The sequence below is a fragment of the Amphibalanus amphitrite genome, unplaced genomic scaffold, assembly GCF_019059575.1.
Source record: "Amphibalanus amphitrite isolate SeventyFive unplaced genomic scaffold, NRLGWU_Aamphi_draft 000285F_arrow, whole genome shotgun sequence".
Lineage (NCBI taxonomy): Eukaryota > Metazoa > Arthropoda > Thecostraca > Balanomorpha > Balanidae > Amphibalanus > Amphibalanus amphitrite.
This window is the reverse complement of record NW_024881780.1, coordinates 510,696-530,341: the sequence shown is the minus strand read 5'-3', so window position 1 is coordinate 530,341 and position 19,646 is coordinate 510,696. Positions and strand designations below refer to the sequence as shown.

At 57.3% G+C, this 19,646-nt stretch overlaps 1 protein-coding gene across 1 annotated transcript in view; it reads right to left on the bottom strand.

Annotated features, from left to right (window-relative positions):
• LOC122387385 overlaps positions 1–19,646 on the bottom strand; it is a 155,609-nt gene that overhangs the window by 16,202 nt on the left and 119,761 nt on the right. Inside the window, exons 6-8 of the mRNA XM_043377535.1 lie at positions 10,515–10,625; positions 7,446–7,547; positions 3,616–3,831 (exon numbers count right to left, since the gene is read on the bottom strand). Of these exons, the coding sequence (XP_043233470.1) occupies positions 3,616–3,831; positions 7,446–7,547; positions 10,515–10,625 (429 nt within the window). The remainder of the gene's footprint in view (positions 1–3,615; positions 3,832–7,445; positions 7,548–10,514; positions 10,626–19,646) is intronic.

The following is a 19,646-nucleotide window of genomic DNA, read 5'->3' as shown; positions in this document are numbered from 1 at the left end:
CACTTACCGCGTTCCACAATTGAGGCATCAATTAACAAAGAATCCCGCCGACAATGATACACCTGCATGCAGTTTGGCAACATCTTATATCCGGGAGCTGAGGCGGAATCGCGAAGGAGGTTGACTAAGCAATCCAGGGACACCCATGGGTGCGGCCCGAGTTCAGAGATGCGGGCGGGCTGGGAGAGGAGGCTGGGCGGCGGCGCCGGCCGGCCGGATCCGTCCGTCGAACCCACACGCGGCCGAGCCGCCGCCGGCACTATCAGCAGCGGCCATCTCGGCCAGAGCCAGGCGCCAGCCCGGGTCCGCCGAACCTCTCAAACTCTCCGAGAGTTTACTGACCAACGGCAGCGGAGCAGAGCGGATAGGAGCAGCGCCGGCCCTCCACTACAGCAATGCGTAGCCTGATGGTACGTGGCGCAGGTCGCGCACTGACGGTGTCAGGTGTCGCGTGTCAGACGGCAGGTGTCCGGTGTCAGAGGCCGCATACCTGGGCGGCCCTCCGGCAGCCCAGTGCGTCACGCTCGATTGGCCGTAGAGGTTCCCCGAAGTGCGTCCGGCAGAGTTTATGGGCCGCCTGGTATGCCGGCCGACCAAGCCGCCTCGGGCTGGTCAGAACGCCCAGCTAAACCATCGCTGAAGTGAGGACGTGGTTATGTGTATAACAGCTCCACGAATCATCTGCGGCGGCGAAACTGCTCCTCTGATTCACTGACTCCGCTAGTGATTCTTTCTTTCTTCCTCTCCAGCCGTGAGTCAGTCGCGCGCGCCGTGAGTCAAACTCGAGCGCCGCGAGTCAAAACGGCCGTTGAACCTTCCCGGTCGGGCGCCTCGAGTGAACAATACCGGGCACTGACGAGAACACGACAGGCGACGCCGTCACCGCGCCGCATACATCACAGCCGCGGCTCGGCCGGCCGACAAAGCCGTCTTTTTAGGTGTCCCGGCGGCGGCGGTGCAGCCAGGGAAACGCCCAGATCCGATCCTCTCCGCCGGCACACAGTCGCGCTGATGGATGGGTTTCGGCAGACAAGTCCACCTCTTGTCCCCTGAGAGAGCCCTGGCACCCGGTTTGGGATCCACCCGTGCCTCAGAGGCGCCCGTGTCAACTGCCGTCATTCGGGCGCCATTCAGTAGGGTTTTGTCACAACGCGATGACGTCGATTGTCGTAGGTATATATGGTCGGAACATGCACGTCATTCTTATTTCTAACCCCAGGTCGGTGAAGGCAGAGGTTGGATCAGTGGGTTAACTGCCCGGCCCGTGGCGTGTGCCTTGTAACCTTTGCATGTCTGTAGCCGTTTGTGTTCTGTAACATCCGACAGAGGTTGATCCCGAGACCCCGCGACATCTGTTTCGTAACATCCTGTGACCTCGCCGCCACAATCGTCACCACGCGACCCGAGGGCCGACAGGAACTGGGCTGAACTCCCGACGGTTCAAGCCTCGTCGCTCAGGGTGGGAGTAGGGGCTGCCCAGACGGCGCTCCAAAGCAGCGCGGTGCGGCCCACCGTCTGAGGAGCCGCGACTGCACGAGCCGGTCGGGTTTTTACGGGTGCCGGCGCCCTGAAACACCGGTCGCCGGCGCTGAGCAGGTACACCGACAAAAACGGCATGTCGACGGCGCGGCGGTCCGCGCGGCGGCGCATCGGGGGCGGTCACCATCGGTTTACGCCGTCACAACACGGCGACGGCCGGCCGGCCGTGAGCGACGAACTGGGACGGCGCGTCGGTCGACGGGCGGTGGTCGCGTTGTGTCACCGAGTTCAAGGGGTACGACCAGCACTATCAGCGACAGCTCTCGAGAAACTAGCTTTCGCTACGGGAATATGTGTTATCAACCGTTGATAACAGAACACCAAGAACTCAATCACTATAGATGGACCCGATCTGCAGTATAGATGGTCGCTAACAAAGCCCGCTTACTCCAGCGGCACCTGGGCGACAAATTATTCCACATTTGGCGGCCATTCACGCGACAATCGAGACGAAGGTCACCGACGGCCGGTCGGTGAAAGCACGGGTCCAGTCTGGCCGGCCGACCAGCGCCGCCGGCGACGGTGGCTGTTTTACCGGCGGTGTGAACTGTGAAGTGTGTCAGCGCTGTCATTGAGCCAGTGGCGGCGCTGAACGCTCCATTTATCGCGTCCACCAACAGTCACCGATGACGCTGGAGAACCCAGACTGGCGTCTGACGGCCTGTCTAGCCCAGGAGACGCGGCGAGCGAGTCGGGAAAACCGATCGACCTATCGGAGACGCGACATCGAGCTATTGAGAGACGTGGGGAGATTTGATGCCGTTTTAGGAAGAAACTTTGACCAGCTCGGCTTAGATTCATGACTAATTACGAGCGAGCGAGCGCAGCGAGCGAAGCGAAGTCTTTTCAATATAACGGAAAAATCTCAGTATGAGCGGCCCGGCCCGGCCCGGCCCGGCCCGGCCCGGCCCGGCCCGGCCCGGCCCGGCCTGTAACGCTTTTGAGAGGCTTATATCTCAGCAACCGCCGGACCGATTGGCCTGCGGTCTTTTTTGCTGGGTAGCCTCATCCCTTCTACCCCGTAATTGACTACTTTTGATACATCTCAGTGACCGTCGTGGCACGTGCCACGTGAAAAGCCAGGGGTGTTCAAGCTGTTTTGCAAAAGTAGTGATTTTGAGAGGCTCATATCTCAGCAGCCGCTTGGGCTATTGTCTTGCGGTAATTTTTGTAGGATAGCTGCATCCCTTCTACCAAAGGTCGGATACTCTTGATCTATGTGAGTGACCCCCACTGCACGTGCAAAATACAAAAAGAAGAGGTGCCAAATTTGTTCCCATTTCAGTAACTCTGTAATTACTGGGGCGATTTCGCTGAAACTTGGCATACAGGTAGGCACCCACCAGGCAATGCATTCCCATGTGTTGCGGTTAGGGTGCTACTGCACGTGCGCACGTGCAGGGGGCGTTTCCAGATCTCGAGAACGGTTGGGCCGATTGCGCTCAAATTTGGTACACGGTTGGGGACCGGCTAGTAGGGTGCCGTGCGAAAGTCATTTTGGACCCCGTTTGCACGTGCGCACGTGCAGAATGCCGCTTCCAGATCTCAGGAACGTCTGGGCCGATTGCGTTCAAATTTGGCACACCGCTAGCGACCGGTTATAAGGGTGCTTTGCACAAGTCCGTTGGAAGTACCCTCTCGCCCTTCCGCACGTGCAGGGCTCACTATCTCGCTCGCTCGTTCTTCGCCCAAAAGGCGTTTTACTGGTGATATAGAAGGCACTCAGTGGCGACGAAGTTTGGGACAGTCCAGGTCTCACAACAGCGCGACCAGCTCCGTCAGCGGGTCGGTAGCGCGCACTGTGACAAAAACGGCGCACCTGATCCGGCTGGACGGCGTGCGGGTACGTGCCGCGCGCCACAAACGCCGCGTCCGGTGGCAGGCCGGCGAGGGACGGTCACGCAGCCGGTCACAGGAGCCGAGCCGACTGGCACGTGCATCCGTGGAACGATTTTCCCGCTCACGTACTGTTTACACGGCGGCATCACGCAGTTTCTAAATGTCACCGGAACTACCCAGCCCTAGCCCCCCCCCACACCACCGTGCTTCATTCGTCACCAAACTCCCGGTACTTACCACGGTGAACTGGACGGGCGTCTCCATGACGAACTGGCGTTTCACGGGCGGACCATCGGGGGTGTCGGCGGCCGGCGGGGGCATCGTGTCGCCACCTCCTCCGCTGCTATCCTCCGCTGCGCGCTCAGACGATGCCGGCCTCAGCGACTTGGCCGACAGAGCTCTCTGAAGTCGGGTAGCAGGTGCGGAACGCTTCCGCATCAACGTTTTCATGCGCTAAAACACGGGAGAGGTATAGTTAGATTCCAGAAGAGTGACGAAGTCAACCGTCAATCATTAATGCGACGACAGGTGGCTGGAAACCCCGCTGGGACGGGGATATTCCGGGAAGGGTCTCCTATGAGGCGCAGACAGGGAGGGTTGGCGTGTGAGTGTTATCGGCTCCACCTGTCCAGTCGACCCCTTTATCCCGACTACCTCGGCCAGACAGGTGTCAAAGCCTCTCTCCCTCCCAACCGAGCGGTGACAATAACCGGTCCACAGCGTCCCGTTTCGACCCACATCACGGGTAGGCCAGTAGCCAGCCCAGATCACGGCGCGGCGGAGCGCACAGCAGTCTCACCGAACTCCCATCGACTCACCGCTCCCTCCCTTTCCCCGCCCACCGCCAGCTGACAGACTGCTCCGTGAGTCACGGCGCCGAGTTTTGACAGCGCTCCGTGCAGCTCGTGCAGCCGCCGCCACGACCGGAAACCGGGGGCGGGGGCGGGGGCGGGGGCGGGGGCGGCGCCGTGATTCAGGCGCCGCCGCCGGCCGCCGGCTGATCCCCCGGGTGTTTGCGTCGCACCGCCCGCCCCGGGCCGACCCCGAATGAATGGGACCGAGTGAGACATCTCCCGCCGGCCGATGGGCCGGAGATACGCCCCTGTGCGGTGCCCGGCACCGTCCCGCCCCCGCCGATCCCCGTGTCGGCTGTGTCCGGCCCTCCATCACCGGTCAGCTACTGAGCTGCGCCAAACACCCGGCCTGAACGTGGAGGCAGGACGGGAGCCGGTGCGGTCCACACGCCCAGCGATAATCCCATTACCAGCCAGATCAATCAGCCAGCTCTGTCTCACCGGCCCCTACCGTGGTCTGGCGTGCGCTTTGACGTCATCGGCGAAAGCGGTGGTAAAAAAAAAACGGCGGCGAGCTGACCACTCAAAATAAAAAAGAAAGCACGAAGAAGTCGTTTACCCCAGAGGCCATTCTTATAAAGAAAAAGGACGGAGGGACGGAAGGAAAAAAAGAACTCAATGAATTAAACGATTCCGTCCTTATTGGTTATCATAAAGGTTCCGTCCCTCTACCCCTCCCCCTTCGTTATTTTGCTAGGATACGTTTTTCGTCTAAATGATCAAGAGCTTTAGTAAATGAAACAGGAATTATTTCCTGCAATATTTTCTTATAAATTTCGTCACAAAGAATGCAATAAGACTAAGAAAATACTGTGTGATCGCTACATAGGTATAATAAAATGAGAGCCTGCAATTATTTGGGATCATATTTGAATTTTTTATGGGACTGGGGCTGTTGTCTGCTACGATACATAGCCTTGGCTACGATCAAAGATAATATAGATAGGCGAAGTATGTAATATGTTGTAGTCTTTCCTGCTAGGCTGAAACCCATCAAAGATTGTTTTTGCGTATAAATGTGGTAATGCCTATGTCTTACTCAGTGATAGGTGTCTAATAAGCGGTAAGGGAACAACGCAGACACCCTGAGTTAGCGTGGCGGCTCGGGAGTGGGACAGGCGGTAGAGATAAAAGAGGAGGGGATACTGATACGGCATCTTATCGCTCGGCAGTCTAGGGGACGACGCGGCGCGCGGCGAACGCGCGCGGCGGCTCGGGATGAAAGGGAGGGAGAGAGGGAAGGAGTAGGTAGAGAGAGAGACGGGGGGCGCAGGTGTTGTTTTGACGAACTGACGCTAAAGAGGGGGAGGGGGAGCGGGGGAAGAAATGGCCTGTGGATCTTCTCTGTGTGGGGACAGCGAGGACAGTCCAGCGAGAGCGCTTGAGCCTGGCGGAGTGTATACGAATTTCTCTGCGTGCAAACAAGAACTTTAAGTGCTAACGAGAAGTTGTAGTGCCACGTGACTCACCCTCCAACCGTGATACCAGTCGAGGCGCCAGAGGACACAGGCCAGGTGAGGGTGGAGCTACTGGGAGGCAGTTGCAAACAGTAAACACCTACCACTTACTGGATATTGCATCTCAAGGTGTCCAATCCTGCCTGTTAATGTGTATGCCAGATAAACAACGATAGCTGCAGAACGATAAGGTGGCGGTCTATAGGTTCTTGGTCTGCATGTCAAATTGACTAATTTTCGTGCGAAATAACTCCCGACCAATGTCATACAGTTCACATATCGATTAGCATGCAGCCTGAAACACATTTCGCACAAGTTGCTCTCGCAACCAGCTAAATATCGTATCAATGCCGTAAAAAAGCGCTGCTGAGGAGCAGCGCTTTTTCTGATGCGTTATTTTTCACGAATAACGCAAAGTCTTACGTCACCAGAGGTGTCTTTGTCTCTTTATGATACGGAAACGCGTCCTTTTGGGTGGGGGTAGCGTCAATCTGGCTTCGTTCTTTTAACAGGTTCCGTCTTTCGTCTTCGTCCTTTTATGATAACCAAATTCCGTCTAATCTCAGAAATGACGGAGCGTCCCTCCGTTCTTTTCTTTATAAGAATGGCCACAGAGCGACGTTCCCAGCGCGATGACCATGGGAAAGGCGTCGACCTGCTGCCGGCAGACTCTCTCTCCCTCTTACACTCTTTCTCTTCCTTCCCTACCATGAATAACAAAATTTCAACCCAGAGAGCCAAACATAGCACCATGCATTTGGTGGGGGGGGGGGAGGGGTCACTCCTTACTATCTCCCTTCCTCGTACCCCCTTCCTGAGCACCTCAACCCCACATCCATCCTTTGGGGTGAATGTCACCCCCCCCCCCCCAAGTGTTCGCTCATTCATGCACCGACCAAGGGCAGCCGGCAAACCGAGCGATAGGGAGACGAGCGACACGCTCTAGATCTGGACCCCGGCCGAGCTCTACTGCGGCCACCGGCACCCTTTGTGGTGGCAGCGGCAGCGTTTTTACGCACGTTTGTCAAAACAATGTGCGCTTCTGTGTTGACATAGAGTGGCTGCGGCAAGGCGGGGCGAGCGAGGGAAGGGCTGGGTGTTGGGAGAGGGGGCGGGGAACAGCTGCAATTGTAAGGCTGATTCATTGTGGCAGCGTTATGGTATGTTTCACGGACACACAAGGACGAATTGAGGTGAGCCTGTAGGTATACATAAATATGGTTGTTTGTGTTCAGATCTGAGTAAGCTGTGTTCATTACGCTTCTATCTAATTTGCTGAAGGACAGGCTTAGCCACGCGTGGAGGGTGTGGTAGTCGCCGTAAAAAGTAACCGAACCCAGGGACATGGGACAGGGCGGGGCCGCTACCGCCCGGCGGCAGTCCGGCGGACCGCGCGGCGGCGGTGCGGTCCCGCTGACCACAGCACCACACGGCGGCCGGCGCGGCGGCCACGCCCGTCCGTTTCACAACGGTCAGTCGCTGAGAACCGGCGGTCACATTACCCTGGCAGCGGCTACTGTGGCGCGCACACACTGACCGAATCAAACGCACGTGTCCCACACAATCCCTGTCCCGCAACGGGCGCGTCGCGGCAAAGGAACCGTGACGGCATAGCCTCCCGCACCGCCACCGCGCCCACGAATCTACATCAGAACAAACCACATCACACCATATGCATAACTCACACTGGCGAGAACAGGCAGGATGGCACGAATACACGACGGGTATCGTCAAAAACGTCGATAGCGGTACTCACCGGGTAGGACGGATCCTTGCCGTGCAGTCCCAGGCTGTCGCTGGGGAACAGATCTTGGATGCGGTCTAGCTCTGAGAGGTCCCCTCCGGGCGACGCGACCAACTGCAAGTAGAAGATGGCCATCACAGGGTGCTCGGCGGCATTACCAGCGATAACCTCACTCCATTCGCTCACTGCAGCGCGCGGCTAGCTCACTGGCTCACGATCACTCGCCGAAGGTCACGCTTAGGTCACGTATAGGTCACGCACAGGTCACGCAGGGTCACACACCGATCACGCGCGTGTCACAGCTGGTCCAGAGCTGCGTTTGTTTCGTGTGACACCACTGTAAACGCACGCGCGACACGGTGCAGCCGCCATGCAGTGCGACACCGCTTCGTCTGTGGGCCGGCGGTGACTGTGCCGATGCCATCCGCCATCACCTCCTGCGCCGGCCGCCCCAGCGCGGCGCCCTACGTCATCTCCTCAGCCCAGCGCCGTATAAGTCCGCCGCCCGACACTGACTCACCGGCCGTACGGCGCAGCGCGCGGCCTCACTGGTGGAAATTTGAGCCTTACGGCGGCCGACGGCTTCGCTGAACGCCGAGGCGGTTCGGCCGACCCGGCTCGACTGGGCTCGGCTCGACGGAGGTCTTCAAGGTAAACAAGTCAGGTGCCACAGAAGACTCGCTGCGGTCGCCGCGCATTTTATGACCCTTTCGCTAAAAATGTTTGCCACTGAAGAATGAATGAGCCAGCAGCTATGGAACTGAGTAACTTCCTAACACGGCAATAACACAGGCTTTGCAAATTGACTGAACAAGACGACAAGCCGGACAAAGTCGTTCAACAGGTTTGTAGCATTTAACGTTCACGGGTCATCTGGGACAATCACTGTACGGATCTGAACTGACTGAGGTCGTGTAAGACTTGGATGCAACAAGCTGAGTGAATTAGCACCTCATTAAACACCTGCCGATTCTAAGCCTATAGGCACCGACGTGCATTTCCGGTCCAGGAAAGAGCTCTCCCCACATTGTAAGCTCTGAATACATTACGATGCCGTCTCGTCAGTCGAGAAGGTCGGTTCGCGAGCCGCTTTCATTCCGCGCTCAGGCACGCCACTGATTTCCATTCCGTCTGACGCAAACAACCGCCATTGATTCATCTATTCGCCAAAGCCCCGCTAGTCGGAAAAAAGGCGTTGCGTGCGCGCGTGACGTCTGTGAGACGGCGGGCCAGGCTGGCGCCCCTGACAGTCGCCCCTGGCCGGCAGACGCTGCACTGACAGGCGGCCCTGGCCCGGCCGCTGCACACCTGCTGAAGGACGGCGCTCTCACAGAGGCGCCGGAAACGGGCCGACCCGGGACCCGGGTCACGCAGCGACGGTGGGCGGCGGAGGGCGGGGGGCGATGGGCGGCGGGAAGTCAGACAGCAGGGCGGAACATTGCTGCAGGGTGGCTGCACAGCGAAGACCGTATCTAGTTTCATTAGTTCACGGGCAATGCTTAACACATTTCAATTCTGTTTAAAATTGCTGTAATTTCGGCCGTAAACAGTTGCTCCTGTTACCCAAGACATTCCCAGAAAGCCTTTCGTCGCCACGCCACAGCGCCGCACCAGCCGCCATCGGTCACGCTGTTGAGGCAGCTGATTGGCACCGGCTGTCGGTCTGTCCCGATCACCGCCAGCGCTGGAGTCGATAACTCGCCAGACGGTGCTCAGTAACGCCAGCCGGGCATTGGCCTACCGAGGACGCCGGGCGGCGACCGGCACGGCCCTGACCTGCGCCGCGCCGGGCGGGTCGGGGCAGGGCCGGACCGGGCCGCTCGCCGCCGACAGACAGACAGACAGCCGGGGCCGACTCGGCCCGTCGCCGCCGCCGCAGTCGGCCGTACAATGACGCAATGCACCGCGCAGGTCATGCTGGCATGCAACTGTCGGCGTGCGGGACAGGCGACGCAGTGCCATGGAAATGTCCAGCCAGTCTGCTAGATTGTTCCCGAACTGGTTCCGTCCAAATACAGCCATTCCAGTGCGGAGCTGCGCCTGAGTTGGACTCCTGACTGGAACACTGACTGAGGCGGCGAGACTCCACGCGGCGCCGGCCCGCCTCTCTCAGGCGGCCGGCCGGGCGGGGCAGGCTGTCAGACACGATTGCGATTGAGGTCGGTCGGTGGCCGGCGGCGCGGCGCCTCCCATCCACCTCCGGTTGGTGGTCAGTCTCCGCTGGAGCCTCCTCTACTGGGCCTCACATGGGACTACCTCCAACGGATGGAACTGGGGACAGATGACCGCCATCCATCGGGCTAAACTGGGGACCAGCGACTGCCTCAAACAGATGACACTGGGGTCAGATAATTGTCATCCAATGTGGCAATCTGGAATCTGGAGAATGCCTGCAGAGTGATCCTGGGATCACTGCCCATCGGATCCCACACAGGCAGGGGCACAGAGACCGCTGAATTTAAGCCTGTACCCGAGGTCCAACGACTCCACGGTCATCGCCGCCAATCCAACCAGTCAGTCTATAATCCATCGGCGATGGAATGTCGAAATCACTGCGCGATTCAAACACGCTAACCGGCCGTGAATCGCCGACTAATTTGATCCGCCGGTGGCGGATCGTGTTACGCGCTGTTTGCCTATGTGGCAGCCACCACCTGGCAGCAATTGTCGCTAATACCGACAGCTGTCGACAGTTGCCAGCGGACAAACGACCTCCAGCGAACGGCACAGCATTCCCGCCGGCCAGGACCATAAACAGCCCATCCTGTCACGCCTTCCCTGACTGCAGCCTAGCCTGCAGCGGCATACACTCGGTGCCGTCACCTTCACCGACCTCGAGCTGCGCAATAATACATTCGCGGCGCGTCGGCGCCGTTTCCGCCGCGGCATCGATTAGTGTCTCGGTATGGTCAGCTGACCTGTAGAGCCGACTGCAATCCGGTCCCGCCTGCATCGCTCGTAGAACGACACACGCGCTGCAATGTCATGAATGCCAATGGACGGGCTGCGAGCTCGGCACTGAGCGGCCGTGCCGGTTCTGGCCGGATGCCGGCCGCTGGCGACCGGGTCGGTCACACTCACCTGTTTAACCTTCCCTCTGACCCGCGTGAGGTCGTCCACGTCCGGGTGATCGGGCGGCGTCTCCGACAGCAGGTCCTGGAAGTAGCGCTCATACTGGGCCAGTCGCTGCACCTGAAATCACACAGAACCAACACCGTCAGCACAATGCAAACTTTCAACCGTTCAAAGAAGTCAACAAGTAATACATACTAAACAGCGCCTGATAGATGACGTCATAGGTTTCGCTGAGTTCACAGAATGTTACAGTGAGCCAGGCATCAAATGCCTGCCTGTTTACAGGAGGCAGGTCCGGTACGTTCTCAGAATACGCGCCGGCCGCGACTCGGCCGCCCGATTGCATTCCCGTGTTCTGGGAGACTGCGTCTGGCGACTGGACAATAACACCGGTGTTAGCCTGCTGTGCGCTGCTGCAGTCTCCCGCACCGCGGCGTCTCCGCGCGGTGTTTGCGATCACTCAGCGTTGCAGTCGCCGACGGGAAGCATCTCATCTCATCGCTAGGCACGGCTCGCCGGGCTCACAACCGACGGACCAGCAGACCGTAGCTATCAATACTGCTGCCATCGTTTCCATCGCCGCGGCCAGCCAAGCGGCCCTGACTCTCATGGCGCTACGGAGTCTCGACCACCACCGCAGCCGAGCGGCCGCAGCCGCCGCGGCCGTCTGGTGTTCAGTGGCGCCCTGCCAGCGCCGGCCGCGCCTAACTGTTCTCGTGACCCGGTGCCCGGCGACGCGCCGCCGCCGCGGAGGCGGACCAGTGTCACACGCTCGACCGGGCGACGCGGCGGCCACAGCGAGATGAGCGACCCGGGGGTCGGAGCGTTCGTCAATCATCCAACCATCTTCCACTGTCACTGCCGACTGTCGACTGTGTCGACTGTCAGTCTGTCAGTCTGACTGTCAGCGTCTGTCAGCCACCATCGGACAGGCTCAGCCGTTCTGTCATGCACAGCTCAGTGACCAGCTTGCGTGCAGCTGAGCCTCGGCAGCGCGACCGGTCACCGGCGCGGCGTCCCCAAACGGGTCCTCCCGGTATGCGGAAAAGCGGCTCACACGGCGCGTTGGACAGCGCTGGGGCTCCATGGAGCGGCCGCCGGGCGCCTGGCGGCCTCACTGCAGCAGCCAGGGTCGCCGCGCCGCACTGCAGCCTTGCAGGACCGGCGAGCGGCCCTGGCGCGACCCTGCTGACGGTCGACCGACGGCCGGTGGCAACCAGGGCATCACGCGGCCGGTGAAACAGCCACGCCCGCCAGCCAGGCGGCACTCGTTCCCCGGCTCCGTCCGTCCGTCCGTCCGTTAGGCCATTCGCTCATTCTTCCATCTGTCCATCAGTTCGTTTATCGTTTCACCCGTCCGTTTGTCGGTCCTTCCTTTCCTCTATTGCCCTGTCGGAATGCGTCCAATCACTCTCGCTCGCTGGGTCGGACTGCAAAGCGCAGTCTGTTTGTCCGTGTCAAATGTACGGCCCTGTGTTATTAGGGGACGTGCTGTGACCGTTATAATGTGCTAGTGCGACTCCGAACTGCCCTGGCCTCAGGAGTAGGTCTTGTCTGAGGCGAGCAGGATAAGACAGAACGAGATGTAAAGGAGCGAAAAAGATAGAGGGAAAGCGGTAGTCAAAGACCAGCAAGTGAACAGGTATCGATGTAGGTAGGTAGCGGCAGTAGTGAGCAGCCGCGGCGCTGGTGGCCGAAGCGGCGGGCGGCACCGGTGGCGGTGGTGGCCCACTGTCGAGTCATTGACCACCACCCCAGGCCACCGCCACCGGCCACCGACCGACCGGCAGAATGGTTCAACACACGCGATTGTCAAAGGTGGAGTTCAAGAAAGAAGCGGAACACTGTTCCGTGAATACTCCGCAAGCCATAAGAAAGACTGAACCTTTTACTAACGAGGGATTATTCTCTCAGATAAAACAGCGGCTAGTTAAGGCTATTTACTAGATGACAATCGGGAGTCGACTGCCGGTTTAGCCTATCGGAGACCGCCCGCGTTGCATGTGCCATGGGTGGCATCTGTCTCCATTGACGGCCCGTCGAGACAGTCGTTATCGGGCCGTGGTCAGCCAACCGAGCGCCGACTCGGAGCGGAGACGACCATCAATCACAGCTGATTCGGCCGACGATCGATCGGAACGGATCATGCAACTGAGGCGGTCCGCTGCAAGCTCGTTGACAGTCGGACAGGATGATTGAAATTGAGACAAACTGTTCAAGAGATAACTGCAAACAAGTTACAAGTTGCCACCGATTTCACTTCATCAATCTCGAAACAATGCACTCACAACACTGATAACTGCATACATTCTTCGAAAAAGGGTCAAACAGACACCCCAGCGTCCTCCATCGCGCCAGCCGTCACCAATCTTCCGTCACCGATCAGCCAGCGCCGCTCGTCAGTCAGTGATCGGAACAGATCAGTGACGTCGGGTCGGTCGGCGCGCCGCCGGTCGCTCCGTCGCCGCCGCCGCCCGGTCCGGCTAATGATCCGGGAATCCAGGTCAGCAGAAGCGCGATAAGCGGCGCTCCGGCCGCCACCGCGCTGCCTCTGCTGCCAGGTCACCCGGCCGGAGCCACCGCAGAGGTGGCCAGGTCGGACCGAGACCGAGACACCGGGCGGAAAGGAACGATGGCGTGTCCGACACAGCGCCAGATGATACATGGATGGAGTCTCCGGTCAACAGTATAAGCTCTACATAATACCAAGAAGAAAATCATGACAGGTCAGGTCGGTCAAACTTTGCTACCCAATTCTTGGCAGACCCAGGATTTTGGTGACGAATCGATCCAACACCACTATAAACGTCCCACGAGTCCCTTCCATATCATACCATCTACCTACACCAACAGCAATCCAGTACCCTTCCAATTCCGACCCCCGGGCGGAGCCAGCCAGTCGAACTGCCGGTCCATTGGAGCCGCCGGCCACTGACCAGTCCGGACCACACGCCGGTCACAGAAGCCAGCCGTCAGCGGACACCGGTGCCGCTTTTTGTCGACAGAATACCGCCAGCGTTATCGACACATCGCCGACCCGAATTCATTCACCGGCTAATTGTATTCCAGTGTTGCAGGCGGCGGCGCCTTGCAACACCGACTGCTCGCTCGCCGCTCCAGCCCAGCTGCGAGTGTTCTGATCGACAGGCGGCGATCATCACGTGACTGGGCGTCAGGCAGTGGTGTGCGCCGTGCGCCGGTCACGTGACGATAATGGCCGGTGAGCGGCGTCGGAGCGCTGTTTGCTAATTAGCAGTTGCCAGCGCCGCGGCGCTGCTCCGGTGTCTCAACTGCGGGCGCGTGCCTCGTGTGCCGATGCTCCGACCGTGAGAGCTGCTCAGATAAGGCCCGTTGGTAGCGGGCGCCGTTTGGAGGACACCCACGCCGCGCCGGCTTCGCCTCTAGGTCAGTGACGACACGCACAGTTGCGCCGGTGACACCATCGCACCTGAGTCCGCCGGCGCCTGAGAACTTCCCCGATAGAGCGTGTCGTTCCACGGGGTGACACGACACCCACTCATTGGGCAACCGACCGCCTGTGCCGCCCAGCCGGCGGCGAAGCGGCGGCAAATGTGAGAATGGTGAGAACGGTAAGACTTGCATAACGAGCTCGACACCGGCTAGTATTGAACCTCCGCGGCCTTAGCACAAGGCCTTACATATCAGCAGGCCTCGCAAATCGCCGAGCCGAGCCGTGTAAAGCCGTCGTGTCGCGTCTCTCTAATGAGGGTATCATGGCGGCAGCGGCTCGGCGGAGAGACCAGTTTCAATCGCGGCTCAGCGCGGCGGCTTCTCAGGAGACAAGATAGCCGAGCCGCAGGACCGCCTACCAACCAAAGCCGTCTCCTCCGCGCGGCCAGACATCAGTCTATCTGCGGCGGTCGGAGCCTCTCACTGTTCGCCTCAACCGCTGCCTCGTGACCTTCCACAGCTGCGCTCACTCGCGCCGCAAAATCAACCAAACCATCCACCTGGCCGGCAAATTGGCCATATTTCCGCCGAAAACTGTTCAGATCGCATGCAAATAACGCCGGGGTTTGTTCGTTTCTCACAACCGAACCGTGTTCGAGCCGCGGCCATCGGCGGAGCATCGCATCCGTGAAAACCGCCAGATGCGCTATCACCGAGCCGCCACACACGAATTCGACCGAGGAGCCGGGTATATCGGTCCGTGGCGAGGTACCGCAGCCTCACGATTCAGACCCAGTCGCAACCAAACGGAGCCTCTCTGCTTGTCGCGGTGGTCGGCGGACTTTCGACGGACGAGAGAGGGGGAACGGGAGCGCAAGGCACTCAAACGATGCGTAAACGACATGCATGTGGTGGGCATGAATGTCGTTGCAGAGGCGAGGGAAAATTGGAACAGGCGCAGTCCAAACAAATGGCTGCCACCTTACGGATGTTACATCACAATCGTAGAGTACTGATGTGTGACAACCATCAGAGTTGACTGCTGCCGGTAGGGTGTGTCGTGTTCTCCATACGATTCGCCCTACTCTCATCCCAATGTGCAAATTATGTAACCCATGTTCGCACTGACTGCGCTGCAAATAGTCGTTCCCGTCCCACTGTCAGTCAGTGTTTGGGTGGCCGGATGAAGCCGCCGCCACCGCCGCCATCCGGTCTCTCTCTATTCGTCACCACGGCTCGTCACACAATACACTGACGCTGTGGCCAGGTGTACTGGCCGGGGAGGGGGCCGCCAGGCCCGCAGCCTTGATTTCTGGCGGCGCACCGGGCCAGCCAGGTGTCTGAGGCCTTGGCTGGCTGTGAGGCCCGCGGCGGCCTGCGCGTGGGGTCGGGCCGGCCGCCGCCGTCCGCCGCTGAGGAAGAGGAAGTGTGTGTAGGACTGTTTGCTCGACGCACACGCTCGGGCGGCGACGGCGACGGATGCGACGCGACGCGCCTAACGAGGTCCGACACCTGAGCCGCCAGCTCCGGTCGGGCCGGACGGACGGAGTCCCTCCCCGCACGGTGCGTCCTCAGCTCCATCCCCGGCAGTTTAGACAGTGGTCAATGCAACCAGCCCGTCAGAGCAGAGGCTTCCCAGTCATCGCCTTGGTCATCTCGCCGCCAGTTACGCCGGCGGCGGCGGAAGACATTAACAGAACCGCACTGACTCACTGAAACCTCCATGAAGGAGTAATGAAGCCTGACAGCTTGATAATGGAAAATTGTGGGCCTGGCGAGACGATAGTGGTCAATGCATTGCTCCTGACAAAATCTGTACACAAACTGCACAATGCTACGAGACAATTGCCAACAAACTACGTAGACAATAATCTAGACGTGACCATCTTATTTCGTAGCCGGCAACGTTCGGACGGATCAGACGACAGCAGTGGCCGTGGCTGTGGCCGTGGCTGTCGCTGGCTGTGGCCATGGCTGTGGCCGTTCCCCTAGCGGCGGTGCTATCGGTCGGCCACAGTTCAGCTATGCATGACGGTACAACAGCGGGCGGGGCGCACTGCGTTAACAAGCTCCGCGGCACCGGCTAACGGGTCACCCTTCACTGGAGAGCTAACGGACGGCGGCGGCACAGAGGTTCTGCGAGGCCAGTGCAGATTGTTGACAAGCGGTAGCCATTGACACAGTGTCACATGTGGACTGCTCAGGGGTGTAGGATCGCAAAATAGGTTGGGGGGGCTGAACCCCGGACGCCGCGCCGGTGGGGCGGAGACGAAAGGTGCTGAGCGGGGGGGGGGGAAGAAAAAAAACCAGGGCCCAGTTTCACCAAGTGGGGTAAACTCAATTTGGGGTAAAATACCAAACTACCCCACTCCATAACTACAAAAATACTACCCCGAAATTAAGTTTAACTAGCTTGGTGAGATTGGGCCAAGTGCCCAACCTCACCAAGCTAGTTAAACTTAATTTCGGGGTAGTATTTTTGTAGTTATGGAGTGGGGTAGTTTGGTATTTTACCCCAAATTGAGTTTACCGCACTTGGTGAAACTGGGCCCAGCAGTGGAAAAGGTGTTGAACGGGGGGAGGGAGCGTGGACCATGGTGGTGAAAAGCGGGTCTATGACTTGAGTGATGTGACTTATTCTCTCCCCCTAGATCCAAGTTCAGGCTTATAAAATAAGGCGTAGGTATTTATATTCCGGCTCAACGTTTTGCAACCACATTTATGCAGTGTATGTTCCCGCTCTTTTCAAATGCAAAGTGATGCCACTAAAACGGTATATGTATGCTCTTCTTATACTTAAGGCTGATGAGAGATTCAATTTCTTGATTGATTCAGTATTTAGATTCCTATCCCCTAGTTTGGCAAACTGTTTTAGGGGTTCCTTGGAGGTACCCCTGCAATTTCCTAAAATCTAGGTACTCATTTTTCACCAATCACCCACTTCATTTCGGAAGGGTCAAGTTTTTGTGTAAAGATTGTAGACTGTTTAATGGCTCCCTTTTGGCTGTTTCAGGGACCTCCTCGACTACTTCTAGGGCCACGATAGCGGTATCGACATTCGACAAAGTAGGCGGATCGTGATCGGTAAAACAGGACAGTCACAGAACAATTTCTGTTGTAGTATTTCGCAAAACCCCCGCATTCTGCATATCATTGGAAGCATAATTTTGTTTTTAAAGTTGTAGGTCGTGTAGCCACACGAATACTCCCAAAATGCACGACACAATTGCAGGCACGTACCTAGGATTTGGCCAAGGGGGGGGGGGGCGGAGGATCCGGGGGGGCTTCCTCTCTACAGGGCGCCTCCTCTCTACAGAGGGCAAGGGAGGATCTAGGCGAACGTTTTTGTGGGGGGGGGGGGGGGGTTACAGGTCGGCCGACATGACGGGTCTGATGGATGAATTCTGACGACCGGGGGAGGGGAGCGAGTATGTCGAGATCAAAAGGCATTTCGTCTTCGTCGTTTCTATATGATGAAGCTTTATCGTTATAAGTCACTCGGCTCAGTAGTTTTAGTTAAATCCACCTATGCAAGTGCGTCGCCACGGATTTCTTACTGGGGGGGAGGGGGGGGGGGGGGCGTATCGACCGACTTAAAAACATAGAAGTTGATATTGTTACCGCACTTTTAGCCTAATGCATTAGTAGCATACAGTAGCGATCTCTCTTATTGACCTGTTAACGAACCGGCGGCGCGAAGCGCTGCGAAAATTTGCAAAAAAAAAAAACGTTTTTTTTAAGAATGATGTTCCACTTTTCACAGGCAAATATTTGCCTGGAGTGGTAGGCTGTGCCGCATCACACGGGCTGAGTTCACAAGTTATAACTTTGTCCTAATGCTCACAGTCGACAGGCGCTTAATTGCGTGATAAACGGCACAACTAGCGCTCCAGTCAACTGATAGCGCTTCTGAGGAGTGGAACATCATTCTGTAGTCGACTATACACTTAGGGAATTTTGATTCAATTTGACACGGTTGGTGTTATTACAGTCACGACCTTTCTGATTGATTGGTGTATGAATCGGAGGCGCGGAGCGCCGAGAAAATTTGCAAAAGCATTTGTCAAAACACTGCTCCAAATCACAAATTTTACAACTCTTTTCGTATGGTAGTACAAGCCGGAGTTCCTTCACACTCCATAGTACACATATGAATTCCGATTCAATTTGACACGGTTGGTACTTGGTTGGTGTAATTACAGTCACGATCTCGTATTGACCTGTACGTACACAAATTTGCAAAAAAAAAAAATCAAAACACAGAGGGGCCTACTCTCTAGAGAGGACCACCTCTCTACTGTGGGCCTCCTCTTTTCACAGGGCCTATCAACTACAGAAGGCCTCCTCTCTACAGAGGACTTCCTTTCTACTGAGGGTCTATCTCTTTCAGAGGGCACCCTTTCTTCAGAGGACCTCCTCTCTACAGAGGACCTCATCTCTGCAAAGGGCCTCCGGCCTCCTCTCTACTGAGGGGGTCCTCTCTACAGACGGCATCCTCTCTTCAGAGGGCCTCCTCTCTACAGCGGGCCTCCTCTCTTCAGAGGGCCTTCTGCTTTCAGGCGGTCTCCTTTCTACAGAGGGCCTCCTCTCTACACAGGGCCTTCTTTCTACAGATGGTCTCTTCTCTACAGAGGGCCTCCTTTCTACAGAGGGCCTCCTCTCTACAGAGGGGCCTCCTCTCTACAGAGGGGCCTCCTCTCCTCTTACAGAGGGCCTCCTCTCTACTGAGGAGTCAGAGGGGCCCTAGCGAATAGCGATCAGACACAGACACTAGCAGTTATTCACAGGAGGCTCCAGGAAGTAAGAAGGACCCTAGCTGTCAGGCTGGTCAGAGGCCCTGAATATCCTGACGTGATTTTTGGGATTCCCTTGAATTTCTTTCGCCTCCGACGTGATTTTGGCCCCGTGGCCTTCGGCCCACGGGGCCTCCTGAAAACCCCGAGGGGGGGGGGGGCACCCCGTCCATCTTGGGTACGTCCCTGAACAATTGTCCTCATCGTTCGTCCTGCCGTCCGAGTTGCACCCACATGGCCTTGCACCCACCCCTAAACAAACGAAACGAAGCTGTTAAGTGTCGCGCCTTTGTTTTGTTGTGTTTTTCTGCTTTATGCGCCGCTTTAGCGTGCGTTTGGTATCCGGAAAATATCGTTTGGATATTATCGGCCGGAAAATTATTGGTGGGTGCCTATCTTCAACATGTCTCATTATCGCGATACCGAACGTAATCCCCGATAATTATCGCTGATGCCGGATAATTTTCCCTGATTATCCGGATGCCGAAGGCACGCATAGTAACATCCAAAGGTTTTGTGCTGTATCGTCAGCTGATTATGCCTGCGATGGCGTCAAATTCCGTAAAAAGGATTTGGCCTTCTTCTGAAGGCGAGACATAAGAGATATCTTAGAAAAAAAGATGAAAAAACATTTAAAAGTTAGTGAATGTGCAAATTTTCTTTCACCAAATCCTTTTAAGATAATGCCAGTTTATTTTTATTCATTATGACGTTAATCATTTTAAAGATTTGACATAATCATAAACATAATCAGCTGACGATATTTCACCGTCCTTGATTTCACCTCTATTTTACTATTTATAGTCTTGTTACAAAAACAGTGTGACAACGTTCGGGAGGTGAGATAACCGTTCTTGTAAAATACCGCAACGGCAACCGAAGTTGCTTGGTGACGCCTGCTGTATACTGGTGTAACATGCTGACCAATTGATTA